The sequence below is a fragment of the Apteryx mantelli genome, chromosome 1, assembly GCF_036417845.1.
Source record: "Apteryx mantelli isolate bAptMan1 chromosome 1, bAptMan1.hap1, whole genome shotgun sequence".
Classification (NCBI taxonomy): Eukaryota; Metazoa; Chordata; class Aves; order Apterygiformes; family Apterygidae; genus Apteryx; species Apteryx mantelli.
Window position 1 is genome coordinate 87863277 of NC_089978.1, and position 20371 is coordinate 87883647.

General features: G+C 38.0%; 1 protein-coding gene across 5 annotated transcripts in view; it reads right to left on the bottom strand.

The window, feature by feature from the left end:
• The window catches only part of SH3KBP1 (SH3 domain containing kinase binding protein 1), a 237483-nt gene that overhangs the window by 35175 nt on the left and 181937 nt on the right, over positions 1 to 20371 (bottom strand). For all 5 annotated transcript variants that reach the window (XM_067297098.1, XM_067297104.1, XM_067297102.1 and 2 more), the window contains one exon: positions 20022 to 20116. In XM_067297098.1, coding sequence (XP_067153199.1) covers positions 20022 to 20116 — 95 coding nt within the window. The remainder of the gene's footprint in view (positions 1 to 20021; positions 20117 to 20371) is intronic.

Below are 20371 nucleotides of genomic sequence, written 5' to 3' on the forward strand. Positions count from 1 at the left end.
CATTTTGAGCACATATGATATTACTTCTCTCTGATTTCATTTTAGAGAAATTCAGTAACTTAATTAAACCTCATATATCCCAAGAGGTACTAAAGCTCCTTTATTTCCCATACTCTCAAGAAAACCTTGGCACATTAGAATTATGTACGAAATTATTAAACTTCATCACAGTCCAATTGAGAAGGCATTATACACCTGATCACTATCGAGCATCTTCTTCTGAAGCATTTTTTGAACAGCTCATTGCAGTGTGCATAACAAACCAATGTACAGCTAAGTTGCTCACAATAAGAATAAGTGAACTACTATACCAGTGATTCTAAGTGATGAAAAAATAGTACAGCTGTCTTGGTAATGAACAATAATAGTAACACAAACCACACCAATTTTAGAGATGGTTAAAATTGTTCCTCGAGTCTTGGATGGTAAGCTCCATGTTCATTTGCTTTTACCTTTGCTAAAGAGAATGCTTCCAGCTGAAATTTTCTGCATTTTTCTCCTTTGAAAGCTGTAGCTGAACCAATTCAGTCATTTTCCAAAACACAATTACAGGAAAGTCATCCATCTTCTGCTGAATCTTAAAACCATTTCAGTCAGTTTTAGTAGAGGCTCAGCACCAGGCTGGCCAACCTTTCTATCCTCTTGAGCAGTAAACCTAAATCTTGATGTGGCTCAGAGCCATGTAGTAAATACTGTACACCTGAAACACAGGAGAAAGGGAAGCTCCAGGAGGAGGGTCAACCATGGGTTGGACACAACAAGAACTCACTGGGGATCACCACAATCTACGGGGAGACAAGGCTAAACGGGGCTGGATTTGCAGCTGAGGTCCTACACCATCTGGCAACATCAGGCTTGAGCAATCACTGCAGGCTCACTTCCTTCCACGGCCACAGATCTGGGTTGGCCAAACCATCTGTGCACTAACTGGTTATATCTAACAGTTCTGGTAGCACTGGAACTGCTCAGTGGTTCAGCAGGTCGATGTTCCTATGCTAACATTTCTAATATAACCCTGAGAAAATTCTCCCAGATTTGATAAGTATTTTTGTTTTTCAAAAATCACATTTCACAGCCTTTCAGAAGAGACTGGTTTGAATTTAGCAGCTACGTTCTCTGAATAATCAGAGGTATGGATGTCATGATCATTGTTCTGGGTCAGCCTGTGATGAGGCTTTTCCATCATTACTTCAGAAATGGAGAGGTTCTTTCCCTGCAAAGTCTTTATCCGGGCTGTGGAAGAAAGTGTGCTAGTGTACAAAGCAGATGCCTTATAAAACAATTACTCATCTCTTGTTGCTCTTCAGTAAAGTGAGAGAGAGAGAGAGAGAGAGAGAAGGCTGTGCATCTGGAACACTAGCATACAGGGGCAAAAGCAGGAACAGAGGGGTAGGGATAGAAGAAAAACAGGCAAGGACAGGCAGGTAGTTTAGGAAAAAGGGGGAGACCACAACATGCAATAAATAGTTATATGGGTTTTCACAGAGTAGGAAGCCAAAAACTAGACCAAAGCAAAAGGAATGGGCCAAGTTCTATGAGCCTCATGTATGCTATCAGGCAACATCCCTCCAGGAACACCACTGGATCAAGGAGTCCAGAATCTTCACATTCTCGTTGTGTAAGAAAATAGCTTTAAAATCACCAAGCAAAAGTTAATGTCTTAACACTGTTTGTCTATGCAATTTGGTCATAAAGCCATACTTGTTAACTACATGCAAAAATTAAAAAAGGCTAAAAATGTCACATTCACATCACTCACTGTTGTAGCCTGATATGTAAAAGGGAATGGAATACTAAATACTCATTAAAAAGACAGATTTTAACTTTTTTTTCCCCCCAAGATAAGTATCCAAAATGAGCAAATACTTTTAACTACAACCACCCTGATCTTCATTTCATCATATGCCTAAGAAAAATCATAGTATTCCCTCACAACACAGGAAAGTTTCAAAGATAAATACTTACAAAGTCTGCACACACTACAAAAGTGCAGAGGGAAATAAACTAAAAGGAAATGAACAATTCTGTATCTAGAGCAAGTAAACAGTAGTTTAAATAGGGGAGAGGAGCCAGTGAAAAAAATCAGAATGTGAATGCACAATAAAATACTGCATGATAATACATGCATGCAAGATGGCCTTATCTTCATTATATTTCCATGGAATTATTTGTTTCAGCTGTTACAGAAATGCCAGGAGAGTGCAAGATAACTTAATGAGGTATATTTAATACCATGAGGAGTTTGAAAAATATTGTTCACAATGATTGGGCTAGTTGGTATTTATCTGTAAGTTATAATGAATAAACTTTTGATTATATTTGGGAGAAAATAGAACAGCATTAAAGTAATCCATTGCTTTTATGGGATGATTTTCTTATCCAAATTAATTGTTTTTCTGTTCTAGGCTTTTTATTTAGCATATTCAGTTCACCTCATCTCCCGAGATAGTGTATGTCCTAACACAACTAAATAGCACGATTTCGTGCATAATGTCTGTTTTAGGTATGCATTTTTTCTTCCTTCATATCTCAGTATTAGCCACTGATTTAATGTGCTCCTGATCTACACATGCAGACGCTGAACAATCCTTTCGTTCTCTTTTTGCTCCTTTTCTCTCCTGCTTAATCTGTTGTTTCCCTGCCTTCTTCCCTCTTTTTAGCAGGGTGGCCTTCACCAAGGACAGTTTCCTTTTCTAGACCTTCCTGTGAGTTTTTTAGGAGATACTTGTCAGTTCTGTTTGACCATCAAGCCTTTGTTAGTGAACAGGGCTGATCCTTGACCAGCTGACATTTTTAAAATACCCTCTGAGTGAATTACAGCACTCCGTGAAGGACTGAGATTATCAGCCAGTCATGCATAGCACAGGCAGGCACTGTGCAGGATTTTACTCTTACCTCCGCCAAAACCTCTCATTCCTGACGGGAAGGAGCCCTCCCACTTGGCACTATCTCCTTGTGCAAAGTCGAGTATTCAGTGCACTGAATTTTTCTGTCACACAGGGTGTTTTATAGTGCCCTCCAGCCTCTATTCTGCTAACCTGGAAGTGCCAAAACATTTAAGACCCAATTTAGATTTAGAAAGATATTAATAATAACCCAGGCCTCCAGAGATTAAAGGGTGATGGTATAGCTTAGTGCTACCTAATAATGGTACTGATGGTGCAGCTTAGTGCTGCCTAATAATCCTCGGGACTAAACAACATACTCCAGCATATACATTCTTTTTAGGTTGGATGTTTTGCTGTGCTCTTCGGAATCAGAAATCATGCTCTTATTTTTTCATTTTATTAATACAGACAAATTTTGTACTCAGTGCTTCCCCCCCCCTCCCCCTCCCAGGCTGGTTCATTTTCATGAAGACACTATTTCTGTTACATGTTCCTTAATCCAGAACCGTACGTTTGCTTTTTCCTCCTCTGCAAATTGTCACTCTGGCTTATTCAGCCAATTGCCACACGGGATTTTTATACATTAAGTAAACCTTCAGACAGTTTCTCTTTAATTTTCTCATTTACTTTATTTGCCAGAGGAGTCCTCTGTGTCACCGAGCAAGAGGATAGAAGGAGATCTCAAAAATTAAAAGCTACAGGCGAGACCTGGGGAATGACCTCAGTGGTGGTCGCCTCCTGCTAGCCACAGCTGCTGGTTTGCTGTGCCTCCGCGGGCTCTGCAAGCCCACAGCTGATGCCGCCAGCAGGAACGTCTTCACCACAAGGCAGAACACCTCCCAAGGATCCGTGCGTTAGTGCTGCGCAAACTGCCTCGCGTACTAAGAAACGACCTAGCTATGAAGCGCAATCAAGGCAATACGATTAGGACTGTGTGGCTGCCTGGGAACGCTGAGTACAAGCTACTCCAATACTTCTAAATCCCCAGCAGCCACACATGATCCTTATCATATTGCCTTTATTTTTAAAATATAGCTTCATGTGTTCAAGGTTGGCAAAATGGCTACAGTTTCAAAATTCACAGAAGGACAATCAAGCTTTTACAATCTAGTACCAATATTCCAATTTCATTAACAAAGCAAGTGGACTTGTGCTTTATCTCCTTGTTATCCTACCAGACTCATAACAATTATATAGACAGCCAAAAATGAGATGGTGCAATCTCTCTGTAAAGCCAACAGTTCTATTAAAAAATTTATTCCAATTGTTAAAAATACATTTCAGTTTAATCTAAAAAAAGAGCTGCAAAACTGAGAACTGAGAAACAAGAAAAAAAACTTGAAATTGTGTTTGATAAATAGTAGAGTACACACACAAGTTAGGTGATAGCTGGGACAACATTTAGCTACTGCGAAAATCAGCTCTTACAAAAGCTTGACTCAGAGGCTGTACTCATGTACAAAACACTGACAGAGAAATCAAATACCTCCCACAAATCAACTGTAGGATAAAACTGACTGGTCTGTTTTCATTGTCAAGGCTGAGGAGGATGTAGGACATGGAGAAAACAAAAATCTAGAGGGAAATTTTAGCATTTTATCACTGAAACACAGATCTTGGTTTTATCTTCCTTACAAGTGAAGTATTTTTGTTCCAAAGTCTTTTAATCTGACAGATTTAACAGAAGTTATTTTTTAGAGAATTAAATAAAGTGAGGGAATGGAGGCAAAATGAAAGAAGGATGAAAAGCTGGTCTACGGCAGAATCAAAATTCATTCTAATTCCAAATTCAGTGGATCAGAAGTAAATGATATTAAGCTAAATATGTTGGATTTATTAGCAAAATTTATTTTGTGATAAATATTAAAGTAAAAAATTGGACAAAACATAGCGATGAGAATGAGAGAAATATTGAGGAATTTTTGAACTCTGTAAGAAATAAATATTACACAAAATACAAGGTAATAAAATGTCAACATGAACAGAAATTCTTAATGAAGTCAGAAAAAACTTGTAAGAGAAAAGGATAAGCATGGGAGAAACAGCAACCACTAGAACAACAGCGTTCAACTAGCATTTCTCCGCACGCTGCCAACAATTTTAAGGGTATATGCAGACAATCTAAAAAAAAATCAGTCCTTTTCTTGACATGAAGAATAAGAGGAGAAAATATCCTTCATATAATTAGAAGTGAGACATGCAAGCTGTGAAGGAAATTGTAAGAAGGAATCATCTGGAGAAAACAAGCATTTTTCCAGAAGGGCATATTAAAAGAAAAAAAAAAAAAAACAAACCACCAAGAAAATGACAAGAACACAGCTCCACTCTGAAACTAAAGTCTGTAGTGACTAAAAGAGTAACGGAAAAAAACCAACAACTGAGATATGTATGACTAGAGAGATCAGACAAAAGTAGTGCAAAGGTCTGCTAATACACAGGCAAAGAAAACTTCCATTTTGGAGCACCAGCTTTTTGATACCACTAGTGAATATAATGAAAAACATAAGTAGGGCTAACAGAATAAGATTGCAGCTTAGTATCACTTAGAAAATCCTATGACCCTGTAGCAACTCTCATAAAACCTATAAACCACCAGAGTCATGCTTTTGCCTTTCCTGCGCGAAAGCAGCATGACACTGCTTGGTATCTTACACGTAAAGCATCCTGCATTAACAATTTTCTTTAGCAGCAAAACCAGTGCTATTACCTTAGAACAAACACTGTGTTGTTCAATCCCTCAATGTTCTCATTTAAGCCGTAAAAAAAAAACAGGAGCTGGTGGAGATAGAACACAAAACCCCAGCATAAGGCTCCTTAATACTGTAAGTCTTACAAATACTCTGCTTATTACAGAGAAGCAGCTGTATCCAGACACATGCTACTGACAAGATCCTAGCTCTAATCCTCTTCCCAGTCTGGGCGCACTGTTGATAGCAAGACAGGAATACAAACTTTCCTTCAGCCAATTACCATCACCATTTTTCTTTGGTGTTAAAAAAAGATGACAACAGAGCTTGAGAAGACAGAGCTGTCGGTTCCCTGCTAACTTCATCTTAAATCTACTAGTTGATGCCACATTCAAGACTATGACATTAAAAGAGGTAGATTCCTACCCACCAGGTTACAAGTCTTCCCCATGCAGAATTGTTTTTCAGATACTAGCTTGACAATGACAGATTGACTATGTAATTCAAATATGACTGAAATCTCCCTCTTTGAAGTGGTCACAGCTTCGCAGTCTCCAAGTGGCCAGCAGTTTCATAAGTTCCAAAAACAAATTTTATTTTAAATAAAGCTACAGCTCTTAATATCAGGCTTAGATATGACAAATGCATTTATTTCTAGCCCACGCAGCTACTTTACTTGTACTCTAGGCCCTGATCCAATTGAAAAGATCACAAAGGCAATCAACATTTTCTCTGAAAATGGAAAGCAGCAATTCTGGCTGTGATCACCTTAGTATAAACTCATACCATGGGATTTTTTCATTATTTTGCTAGAAGTCAACAAAGTGTACAAGCTTACCATAACTTAAGTATCAGATATATGTTTTCTTCCAGGTACTATGCTTTATTCCACTTTTTTTTTTTTTTTTAACTTAAAAGCCATTTCAAGAAATATTTGTTGTTCTTAATCACTTCAACAAAAAAACAGTAGTTACTTGGCTGTCTGTGCAGCTATATTTTTAAGTCTTCTCTTGCCCTGTGTCCAGAATCCCCGTGGACTTGTGTTTAGATCATTGCTGAAGCTGGCAGCAAATGCTTGGAGATGGTAAATTATTGTTCTTTCCAACATCATCAGCTGCCTGATGCTCACTGGGAACGTATCAAAAGCTGACCCATCTCTGCAGCTTTACAAGATACATGGAAATCTAAGAGTGTCGGGGCAGGGCTGGAAGGGGCTGCCTAAATAACCTGTTCAGCCAGCAAGTCCGTGGAGCACAGCACAGCTGCAGACAGCAGCGCTGAGGTTCCCTCTGGGAGCGTATTGAAGGGTGCAAGAGATGCAGAAACAGTTTTATTGTCAGACAGGTAGAAGTTGCTTCAGCCACATTTTCCATTTATTTTAGAGATGTTTCCTGCCTCTTCCCCCATAGCAACCTCACCTTCAAGGGGGCACCGACTCCCTCGTCCCTCACTGCCTTTGGACCTAACCGAACATCGCAAGGAGAGCCAGAGCCCCAAGTTCATCCAGCCCCTTCCCAGCTTATTTTCTGAGCTGCCCCTAGCAAAAGGGGCAATGCAAAAATGCAAATGAAGGATCTTTTCCTTGCCCAGGGTTCCCAAACAAAGTAACAGTCTGTATTTATTTTATCTCCTATGCATGCCTATTGTTGCAGCTGCATAGACCCATGAAGAAATAAATCTTTAAAAGGCTGATCTTTTCATCTGTAAATAGGACTTTTAGTTTTTCTGAAGGAGCAGATCCTTGTGCAGGCTGGCCCTCTGAATGTATGTACTAGTACTTTGCCATACTACTAAAATATGAAGCTAAGATTCAGACATCCATCACTAAATGATCAATATTTAGCTTTTCTGATTAAAACAGGAATATAGAAGCTCGTGATTTCATCATTACAGCTAGGATAGAAAGCAATGCCAAAAACAAGAACAGGAGGTCCTCAGAAAATATAGCTGGAAAGCATGTATTGTGGGATGTGTACTCTTTGAATGCTCATGCAAGTGGATGTACTTATATATAGAGTCATCATTTATGGAAATCTTTTCAAAATGGGGCCTATGAGAGTTACCTTTTCTAACTTAAGATTATATATTACTAGCTTAAAATATCCAATTAGCTAGCTAAAATTACACAGTAAAAATCACAGACTGTCCAGAATATTGAGTGAGAGACAACACAACAATGCAAGCTTTGGATAAGTGAAATTTTTGCATGGTAGCATAACATAGCTTCACAGAAATCTCCACTAGAATACATAGCTCCTTGCAGAAGGGTTCTCATTAAAAAACAAAACAAAACAAAACAAAAAAACAAAAACAAACAAACAAAAAAAACCAAAAAACCCCCCAGCAGTTGGCAGTTGTATGCGTCAAATGTCTGTTTTTCTTCTGCCTTTCTCAAGTTGGTTCTCATCAGGAAGAATGTTGAGCTTGTAAAAATCACATTATTCAGAAAAGCCATGAATATCTCTTATACTTCCAGTACTGAGAGCTTTCATGTGTCAGCTCTGCTCTGCTGGCAGCTGCATATTACATTATTACTACCGACATTGTAAACGTCTCCCTCGCATTCCTTCCCACCATTGAGAGGCAACCTCACAATTTAAAGAAAAATAAAACACCTCTGAGTTTAAGGTGACCAAATGTGTCTACGGAACTTTGCAGACATTATCCGCAAACATACAGAATACACAAAGACTTCTTAATTTGAGAATTGAAGGCCTTGTAGGAAGTCAAACCTAGAAGAGAAGGGCTCTGCTGTTCCCTCCCGCCACGCAGAGCGCTGGTGGCACAGCGCTGCTGCACGCCTCTGTGTTCAGCTGGGGCCTACAGGGCCCAACTCTCACCAAAGCTGGAGAAGGGCCACAGAACGGGCTCTGCAATTTTTCAAGCTGGTGTGTGACACTATGGGGCAAAACAATGATGGGCAGGGAAATTTCTACCTTTTTTTCCCCTGTTAATAAATAACTGCCTGGATTTTAACAGACGTGGAAAATTTTTGGTGAAAACGGGTATCAAAAATCAGCATTATTTTGATAACTTTGAAATGAACTAAAGAAAATCAACCTCACACAGCATCAGATCTTCATTAATAAAACTTTGTGGGAGACAACAAAATTATGTTAAAGCTGGGTGAAAAAAGTAGTTTAATAATACTTAAGAATTAAAAAAAAAATTTTTTTACTACATTTCATTGAACAATGATGATGCAGAATGGAAGATATATTGCTCTCAAAATCCAATTTTATTTTGAAAAATCAGAGAATATTTGATTTTAGAGTCTTCATAATGCTTGCACAGCTTGGTAAAATATATGTGAATGAAGGAAAGCATCCTTCCAGAGTCTTATATTCCACCCACCTTATGCTACCTAAGACTGTATTTGAAGTAATGAAGCTTTGTTACTTACTAAGCTTAGTTACCAAGAATGAGACCTTATAGTATAGTACAACAGTGTTAAACATTTTTGAAGAAAATGGCTATGATTGAAAGCTAGTAAAATCCAATACTCCTAAACAGATACATTCTTTTAAAAATGGGCAGTGTTCAGAATGAATGAATGAACAAATACCTAATTCAAGATCATTTAGATAAAAGATACAGTCCAATGGACAATACATTAGTCTTCTGAGGCTGTGCTGCAGAGCAGCCCTTTCCCTTTTACATAAACTTTCTTGCAAATACTCACAATTATGAAACACTGGAAGAAACATATGAGGAGAAATCTCCCTCTCTGGCCCTCTTTGGCCCATAACCCAGAGTGATTTATTCTTGTAAGTCCCAAAAGACCCAAACCCTGCATGGATCGTCCCTGTCACCTCCCATGCCTAAGCAGTAGGGCACCTGGTATGTGATAACTACAGTTACATCTTTTAAAACTCAAGGATTCAAACAGGCAAATTTTTCTGTATCCATAAACTCTATGGCTCTGCTAAGACTTCACCATGTCAACATTAAATGGAAAGAAACAGGAGAGATTGTCAGAAATTAGACACCATTGCAGGTGCGGTTACATTACTCTTTCCAGAGACTGGTTTTCACTGAAAGGCCCAGCAAGATATCTCTCTAGAGGACATGTTCTGGCCAAACTCAGGTTTTTGGGCCCCGCACAAGAGTACCAGGCTGAGAATAACCCCCTGCAGTACTCAGGAGCTTAGCAGAGGATTTAACAGACCAGACCTATTGGACTGTTTCAGGCTAGCTCTAACCTTCCGACTTTGAACTCTGTAAGTAGCTAATTTCAGCTAAAGTAGCTGAAATGCCTTGATGAAATATTTGTACAAACAGAAAAAATTATACTGTTCATTGACCAAAACAATTTCTCCCAGGATTCACTTCACTTGCAATGTTCAGTCAGCAAAATATCACAGGGAAATAAATGTGGTCCAGGTCATAAAACCCTAGCACTCAAGCACTCAAAATAAAAGTAAATTAGCCAAAACAAATATGAAAGGTAGTGCTAGTAACAGCTATAATTTATCCCTGTGATGAGCCAATAATCTCCCTTTAAATGAGAGCCAATATACACAGACCACCACAACTTAAGGACTACTTAATTCCAGTATTACTTCTATCACAGAAGTCTTTGCACCAGGGCTCTAATGACAATTACTAATTACTTGGCACTATATGTGCATTTTTGCTTCCCCTTTAAAATGGCTCTCCCTACCCTGCAAAGATTGGACTTATAGTAATACTATCAAACCAGCAGGTGAACCCATCAGCCAGGATAAAAGAAAGGATGAAGCTAAGCAGTGAATCTAAGGCCTGCACTGTGAGCAATAATCACAGGTTTCCAGATTCCTCAGCATTTCTGTGATATCTCTTATAAGCACAGGGTAGAAAACCTTCTCTCTCCTTTAATCTTAAAATATGTCACCTTTTTAGATTAGCCTGGCTGTATTAAAAATACTTACAAATAAACCAAATAATTCTTTTCAAACGATGCAAATCTTCAAACCTTACATGCATGGGGGATGCTGCCACTTTACCCTCATAGCTTGGCCTGAGCTTCCATTTGTCAAAATTCAAATTTGGGACTTCCCAGGAACAATATAATCCCTTCCTTTGAAGGCACTGCTGTAGCACTGGAATCAATGATAAGGAGAATAGGAAAGAAGTACTTCATCTCACTGCATATTTTAATAAATAACTTCTATGAATATACTAACGAGAGAAACATTTAAGTGCTGGATGCTCCCGTCCCCTGTAATAATCTCAGCCTTCATTGTTTATTTAAGCATTCAGCTCAGAGAATTTATGTTTCAGTAAAGTTTCTAAGATACCAGTGAAATTTAAGCTGCACCTGGTACCTTATTTTCAGCCTTTATCCACACACAGACCCACTTAATGCTCCATTTTTAATCATGCTGGCCAAGAAATGCTGCAAGATATGAATAAGCGTTAAAAAATTATTTATAAACATTTAAAAGTCTTGGACAAGGACAAGAAGTTTCAGGCAAGAAGAAAAACACCAGGAAAATGACAGAACAATTACTCACAGCCTGTTTTCCCTGTAACTTTCTCAGTATATCCAATCATTTTAGAAAATGAACATACTCATTTGATCATCAACATCCCCACAAGCTTTATGTAACTGTTTTATGTAACTCATACAAGGAAACACTCGTGCTTCATCTCTGCAATGACAGAAGCTGTGCCCCAAACACCTGCCAGGCGCAAGCAGCACGTCGAGGGCCCGATTTCCAGGCCCAACTCCAACTACCATCGCATCCAGCACTGCGGCTTCAAATCTGGCAAAAACCCAGACTGCCTTATTCCCATTAGGTCAAAACCTTCAGGGAAAAGTTCCTGCTACTGCAAAAGCAACCTCTGGGCAAGCTGCTGGCCCAGGCGGCAACGGCGCTCCTCCCATGGCCCCTTCCCAGTCACACGCTCCGCGGTGGCCTGTGAGCAGGGCTGCCGCATCCGAGACCACGGCGAGCGGCTAAAGGGAAGGAGCAGAAGCAGCCCTTTCAGCAGCCACCTACCAGCAGTCATGGAAAACCGCACCCTTGGCCCGCAGGCTGAGCAAAGTCATTTCGTGTAGGAAATCAGCAGCTTCAGTGAAAGCAGGCTTCTCAAGCAGCTCAGCAGCCTGGAAGCGTGAAAAATTGGTGCCCGGCATAGCATAGGGGGACAGGCAACACAGAGGATGCACTAGGAATAGCTTGTTTTGCTCTCAAAAATACTTAATGTCAGAGCAACCCTTCTCCTGCCGCAGTGTGGCCTCTAGGACCCACCCCCTACATCAGAAGTTTTAATTCAAAATATTATTCTGACCTATGCAGAATTACAGGGTTTGACCAAAGATGTGCTGAATAATTTGATGGCTATCTCAGGAGAGGAAAAAAAAAAGAAAAAAAGGGCATGCCTTTTAAGCTATTGTTTTTCTTTGATAGAAATACCTATTTATTTCCAAAGGCAAGCAGTAAGTGCCTTTATTGCTCACAAAGAGAACATAATTCTTTGAAGACAGAGCATCTTAGAAGCTTTCATGAAGCCAGATGTTATTTGATGTCTACTTAGGTTATTCCTTTCTGTGTCTATATGCAAGACTGCAGCAAAAGTCACAAATGCTGAAACTATCCTGTACCAAAATCCCAAGTGAAGGCACCTGTGTGACCAAATATTTAGTGCCAAGAAAAATCTCCAGTGTTGCTAACAGACTACTTTGAAAGCCATTTTTATTAATTTTGTTCAGTCAGGTAATGTATTTTCCCCTGCGTAATCTGTTTTGGTTTTTTTTAATTGCTGTATTAGTAAAATCATTTTTAAAAATGAGATAAAAACTTGTATCTGTCAATAAAGGAAAAATAAAATTACCTGAGTGACTATCCTGAAACAGGACTAACTTTTTCCCTCTTTTCGAAAGAGATGCCCTTAAGCTACCATATTTTTTCTGCTTTGAAAATTCTGTCTTCTTGGACAATTAGCTTTATTTCAATGACTTCAAATATTATCACTCTGATGTTTCTACCCATAAAGTGGAAAATACCAGAAATTCCATCTTAATATGGGAGAATGAGTGTTATTATCCATCTATTTGCTCATGACAAAAGAAAAACTAAAAGCCTTCCAATTTCTACATGCATTTCACTGGTATGACAAAGATTGTCAAATATATGCACTCTGCTTGCAACTAAAAGTGTGGAGAAAAATTCAGCAATGCAAGAACAACCATGCAACCAAACCTAGAAAACAGACAGGTTTCTACCCTAGTGAGGCCGCAATCCAGCAAAATGTTTAACGTAGTATCAGCAGTCGCTCTCCTCTATTGAAGTGTCCTATTGCTGTTCCTTCCCCTGCTCACAGCCTCAATAATTGGCAGGATTCTGGTAAATAGCACTTACTAATTTCATCCCTTTAGGAGCCTCCTGCATCCGTTGGAGCAGCTGTTTTCCTTCACAACCCTACCCAGCCTAGTTATCCTTGGCAACCTTGCAGCTAAAGAAAGTGCTCTGGACAATTACCTACTGCACCAGGATGAGCGTTTAAAGATGCCGTAAGAGAGAAAACTGGGGGAATTGTTTTGGCAAAAGTGCCGCATTTCAATAATTGTCTATAAATACAGCAAGGGTGACACTAAATGCCTAAAGACTACATGAAAATTTGGAAAATATTAAGCTCTTTGCATAAGAATAGATTCCATACTCTAACATGGACAAATGCACAGAGTAGCTGCTGTATAGTGACAACCTGACATTATGACAGAGATTAGTAAGACTGAATATCATTTCATGTTTCCTTACACCCTCCTACTGGCCTGTACTTATTTGATTTGTTCTACCACTTAATTGTATGCACTTTGGGGCAGGGACTCACTTAAAGTACAGCATCTTATAGCATGAAACTCACAAATCTTAAGTAAAGCAAATTAGAAACAACTCCAAATGCAAATATTATCTTTGCAAAAACTGATTGCCATTATGCTTATTTTTAGAACCTAGGTTTATGCCTCTTCTTTCCCCAACACAAAATTAAGCACTACCAATTGGACTGTCATTAAATACTGAGACCAGGAAATTTGTCATGTCAGTCTCACTAGTGATGGGCATTACCCTACTGGGTCTTTCATGATACTGATAAACCAAGTTTCACAGTACTATTTGCATAGAGTCATTAGGATTATGGGAGGCTGGGCAGGTCTGGGCAGGTCTGTTGCTCTCTCTTTCACCTCATTAATCCTTCAGACAGTTTTGGTGAATCCGTAAGGGAGGCTGGACCCCTCTCTGTGAAACTCGCCTCCTCCTGCAAGCTCCTTTGCAAAATCAGAAAGGACCCCCCTCTATGTTCATCCATCACTTCAGTGCAGCACACTCCCTGAATCATGCCCCTCCTAGGGACCACAGATCTCACATACTCAGCTTTTAACCTGCGGCCACAGTCTGCTCTGGGAGAAGAAAGGCTCTGAAATCCAGGTGGTGGAAGCTGAGGGACAACCACGTCGGGTATGTACAGCAAGGCACATTATTATTATTCCAGATGAAATACTGACACCTTTGGATACCTTTCCATCATGGTCAGCTTTTCAAATTTTAGAAGTAGTTTATTTTATTTATCCAGACCTCTTTCATTCCTGGGAACAAAGTACCTTTATGTCTTCCATATTTCAAGATAATGATGGAGAATACCTGACCATGTGGTCTTTAGTGCCTAGACATCAGGTAGATTGATGCAGTGGAATGAAATGCTTCACACCCTTGCAAGTGAAATTGCTTTCAAATGGGTGCACAGCTGCCAGTGTATTCTTGATGCATTAATTTTGATATTTAGTTATTACTATTGATTTTTCACACAGGTCCTTTTCTATATGCCAGTGAAGTCTTCAGAATCTTATGCATTTTGTCAGAATTTACTAGACTATGAGGAAATCTGTAGCGTACGCATAAAAAAAAAAGCCGTTTATTAACTCTGGAAAGTAGCCTACAGTATTTATGTCTAAAAGAGCTGGAATGAAAAATACTAAAAGACTTTCAAGACAACAGTTGAAAATGTCACATGTATCTTCTGTCGATTAAAAGTGATTCTATTTATTACAAATATGATCCCCAAAAATCAATATTTGAGTAGGATAAAACATCAGTTTGCTATTCTTGTCCAGTAGCATAGCACAATTACTACCAATGTTCTTAGACTTGCCCAAATGCGGTCAAGAATGTTTTGAAGACTCTATAAAAATTACTAAAAGAATAGTAAAATTTCAAGCTGTAAAGAAGAACTTTCAGTGTGAATCTCAATGGATGTGTGAATCTCTTGCCATTCATATCTTTTCAGCTAATGAAATTATTTTATCACCTACTTTCAAAACAATCACCTTAAACTGTAAAATGACTATGTTTTGCTTTTTGTTCTCTTTCTTCAAAAAGCATATTTTTCTTTAACTCCTGCTGAGAAGTAAATATAACAAGTCTACTGTTTTATTGCCTTCAGGATGAAGGCACTAAAAATTCCCTTTAGAATTTTGAACAATATGTTCTGATCTCTTATATTTAAATATCTTGCGTGAAGGAATTGAAGAAATACCATTTGCTCCCCTTAATTTCCAGCAATTAATAAATAAAAACTTTTCTATGCATCTACTCAGGGATTCACTTCAGAGGGGAAAAGGAGGAGAGAAAAACCTTTTCCAGATATTTTTGGAATACATGTATGTGAAGTCATTAATTTTTCCTTTTGGTGTAGACTTCCAGGTGAAATTTCACCTATGAGAAAACAACTGTTACTACTATATGCTTCTGATCAGGTATTTTGTGCCTGATTTAGGCCTACACAATTCACTGAGAAATGACTCAACGTGTTGTTTAATCAGCTATTATTTCTGGCTATCAGTCTTGCATAATGGCATTCTTCCCCTTACATCTCCCAAAATACCCAACCTTTTCACCAGTTAATGATCAGCCTCTTCTGACTCACTGAAGTCTTTAAATGAAACTTAACATGACACAATGTTAAGTTCACAAATGAAACTTAACAGCACATTCGTCAGCCCTTTATTGACTGGGGAAGTCATTTGGGAGTCAACAAATCTGTTCACAGCATTCTTGGGCTATTTCATAAAACCTTTCAGACATTCAAATTCCCTTATCACAGAGGCCTATAGGGAAGATCTAATCAACTTTTGATTCAAGATCCCGACATCCATCAAAACAGAGTTAGGATTTGAAATAAGACTATGCAAAGGCCTACTGAAAGTCTAGAGAAAAGAATTATTAATATTTTCTTTATATTATATAGCTATTTGGTGATCTTGACAAAAGGACTTTGTCTGTATTGGGATTATAGGGAATAACTAATTTAAATGAAAAAGAAGAGAGAAATCTGATATAATCTTACCCCTTCCATCTACAGGGGCACCATTAAAATAGTGATTTTGAGCTCACCATTGACTGATACCATTTATCTTTCTACAAAATAAAGTTTTAGCGTTTTTAAATGAACATCAGACTAGGAACTTCCTTATACATGTATTCTCACATGTGCATGTGCACACACAGAGGCTCTCTTAGTGATTTACCATTTAGCTCATTTAAGATCTCCTCCTCTTACATAGTAAAATCAAGTGTATTTTCATGAGATTTCTCTCCAATTCTTTTGTCACTCACTCCTTCCTTACTACTTTAGCCACTTCTGCACATTCTCACCAACATTCTCCTTCTCAGTTAAATGCAAATTCAGTAACCAAGCCAAAATTGTGAGCCCTCAACATTCCCACAGATTTGACGGTGCGAAAATAGATTGGCCTAACGAGTTACTCTTCATACTAAGAATACTTCTCAGCTATTACTGATCTCAATAAAATGCATTATTTTATGATAATGCCTCTATGGTTTTAGGAAGTACTCCACTCACCTGTTAATTCTTTCATTAAAAGTAATGATCTTCTCTCCTTGCCTCTAGGTAATTGGGAAGAGTCAGTTTTGTCTCATGTACTCTAGCACAGAAGGCCAAGCCTGCAAATCACTTTCTTACAAACAGACTAATAGCAACTGTAATCTGATGGCAAAGCAAAACCACGGTACTAGTTTCTGAAGGACTCCATACATTTCTATTTAATTCCACTTAGCATGGGTCACTAACTCTGGTTAGGAAGAGGACTCTCTAAGCACCGTGATTTGAATTCTGGCTAAAAGACAGCTCTCTAGCAAAAGCCATTACTGGGCAGAACAGCGAGGCTGACTTTGCTGTTGCTGATTAAAAATAAATGGTGACAGACACCTTCTTTGGAAGATCTGGAGTAAAATGAAATTACTATATTCTATAGTAAAAGCATGGAGAAGACCCCCTAGTTTGCAGAACTCTATGGCAAAGAACCTGACTCCACATCACTTGAATTCTATCTTTTAAACTATATATCAAAAACAAATGGAAAAAAACCCCCACAAACTTGTCTGCAAAGAGGTCTGCAAACCACAAAAAGATCTGCTAAGTGACTGCTTGCTAAGCACTGTTTCTTCAGTATCTCAGATTAGTTCAGACAAAGCATACAAAAGCATCTATGGAGAAGTGCTAAGCCCTTTGGCATTGAGATTCCCCACTCTCTAGGGACATGGTTTTATCTAATTGTTCGTGGACATGTGATAAGCCACAGGAAAAAGAAAACAATTAAATAAAATGTCTGCAGTGGCTTGATACCATGAGATTAGAGAATAGGAGAATAGCGGGATATACTAGAAAATGTATCGATAAACTGCTCACTGCAGGTTGGGAAAATTGATCAGTTAAGTCAAAGCATCAGTTTAGCTGCTATAAAAGACAAATGTATTTCCACTGTGAGGACAGGGGAAGCAGGGAGAGGAAAATGGGGAAATGAAAGCAAATGAAATCTCATACTGAAACTTCAACAGAACAGCTGTCTCTATCTATATATAGTAGAGAACACAGCTCCACTTGGAGACCAGCCATCTCAGAAAGTTAAATCAACCTGGTCAATAAAGTGTGAAGAGGACAGGAACAACTTTTTAAAAGCCTTTTCCATGATCAGAGACACTATTAAATAATTACATAAGAACATTTTAAATCAGGCAAACAATTTTCAAGACAAGCTAAACAAAAAGGTCATTAAGGACAAGTGCTAAATTAATGGAAAGGCCACAAAAAGTATAAAGAAAATGGAATAATGAAGTACCAGACACTAGAAACAGCAGTAATTTACACACAGCAATGATTCATTTTAATTACCTTTAATCTATGTGAAACAAGAGAAATGACATGTTCTGTAACTGAAAATAGCAATTCAATTTGCACTAAGATGAATTCTAGTATGCGAGGTTCACCTCTAGCATAGCAATTCTAGTAGCTACATCACTAACGAAGAAAATGTCAGTAGAGTAGTGGAACAGAAGCAGGGCAGCTTGGCTGCTCTGTGGATTTTCCTAATTCTAAGAGATACTAGAGTGAAAAAACAGAGATGTGAAAAAGAATGGTAGATGAAAAAAATGCAATCATATACTCCCATGCTTTAGACATGTATGAGTTTTTCAGCATAAATGTCTGTGCCAAGGTGGAAGTCTGCAGTGTGGTAGAACACCCTCTCCCTGTATTTGTATGCTTTTACCTGGGATGCGGGCTACAAGGTGCCCACCCTTTCTATCCAAATTAAGGTCACTGCAATGAGCCTTGTAAGAAATATGTTTACACTGCCAGGCTTCAGGAGTCATTAAAGCATCTTTTATATACACAATTTATCTTTTCAATTCACAGTTTCTTTTCCTGCCAAAGGCATCATTATTTTTCCTCGATTACATGTTATGCATTCTTTAGGACAAAGACAACATCCTCTCAGTTTGCAAACAGCTTAATATATAGCAAACATTGCCACAGAAGTATTACCCAGGGTCTCTGTTCTTTTTACCCAAGTGCCAAATTGCTAAGTAATTTCACATGACACTTATCAATTATAGAGTTTGTGCTTTTATCTTCATATAAGCACAAACCCCACTATTATGCACACTGTTAGAATTCATCTTCACCACACAAAATCCACAGCCTTTCCTAGTTTGTACCTTTTTTCCAAATACTTATTTCCAGGAGTCAAACAAATTTCAACAAACTCTGAAGTCTTTAAATAAGACCAAGAAATTAAGTGAACCTAAAATAAAATTAGTCCTTTGATAAGTTCAGTCTTAAATATTCTAAAATAAAAGACCAAGATTAATAGCATATTAATTTTGCGGAGTTTAAATTAAAACTGTCAGGAAAATATAGAAGTTCATTTTCCTGTGGAATACTAAAGAGATGTTATTATCTCAAAAGCTTAATTTTGTTCTCACTCTTGTGTCATTGTGATTTTACAAAACCTTATTGTTTTCTGTGCCAGTGGCTAGGAATCTGTGAAATACTTCATGTCATATATTTTAAAAGAGATGGACATAAAAGACAATACTGTCTTGCATTATTGTCCAAACTGCATTGTGTTTGTAAACTAGGATGTGAAAAATTATAGAACAGCATACTAAATAAAAACTCTGAATGCAAATAGATTAATACAACCAAAAGCAATAACAAAATTTAGATAAAGGGAAAATCTGATGGATTTACCAGCGATTTTTTTATAACATTATTAAAAGCTACCACAAACTTGCTTAGTTTCACCTACTACCCTAGTTCCAAAATCGCTTGAATATTTTAAAGCTTTTTACTTATTTGAGATCTCAGGCGAGCCTATATGCATTTATAGAAGATGTCTGGCTCCATTTCTCCAAAAATCCATTTCTCAAAAGTTGCTTGAAGTGAGGATTTAGGATTAACCATGGAAATGAGTCTGACATTTCCTTAACTGGTCCAATAAGCAAGGCTGTCAGAAATGTCTCCATCTCTACAAAATTAAACTGTTTTATAGAATTATACAGCAAATAAAAAAGGAAAGGGGAATGACACCAAACTGTTTCAGCTCTAAGTGATCCTAATTTCAACAGCAAATAGTTAGTTTCCATATACCTTACATTTATTGTCCTAAAGATATTATAAATTAGTGTCTAACTCATTAAAATAATTAAAGCCCATTATCCCCATTCACAATTCCCACAAGAAAGATAATTCACACACTTCACATAGAGATCTGCAAAGTTGCTGCTCTCTTAAGTCTTCCAGTTTCTTCTTGAGGCTGTTACCTTTGTTAAAGGGATCAATTCACAATTTTTGTAGATCTGTCAGTAGATTCAAATTAAAATTGATCGTATAAGCACTTGTAAACTCATGAGTTTACACACATGCTGTTCTTTGCTTAACCTTATCCAGGTGAGGCTCTAAAACACAAGAGGAAGGAAGACATAGGTCTCTGAAATCTATAAATGCTTCATTGCCAAAATACCATTGTTTTAAGACGGACACTGTCAAAGCACAAATAGGGATTTGATTGTTTACACAGCAATTGAATGATACCTAATTTAAAAACTGCATCCCTGCTTATGGGGGAAAATGTTGGCTTATAGGAGGAAAATGTTGCTTTTACCTTACTGATAAGTGTGACGACATCGCCTTCTCGGATTGTGAGTTCATCATCGTTCTGCGCTTCGTACGGAAATATCACTTTGCAATACTCCTTGGCTGAAAAGAAGAAAATACAACCTGATAAAATATAACTTTAAAACAACTGCTTATCCAAAGGTGAAAATCTTTATAAATGTTTCACAAGTGTCTCTACATGCTATATTTTCTTGCCATCTTTCTCTTTGTATTATAGACCTTCATAAACTGCATGAAATATTAAAAAAGCTGCACACTGATGAGAATTCCTCCATGTGTCATTGAGGAAGACAGCTCTGTAAACTCCCAGAACAGTTATCTCAAACAGAATTGGTC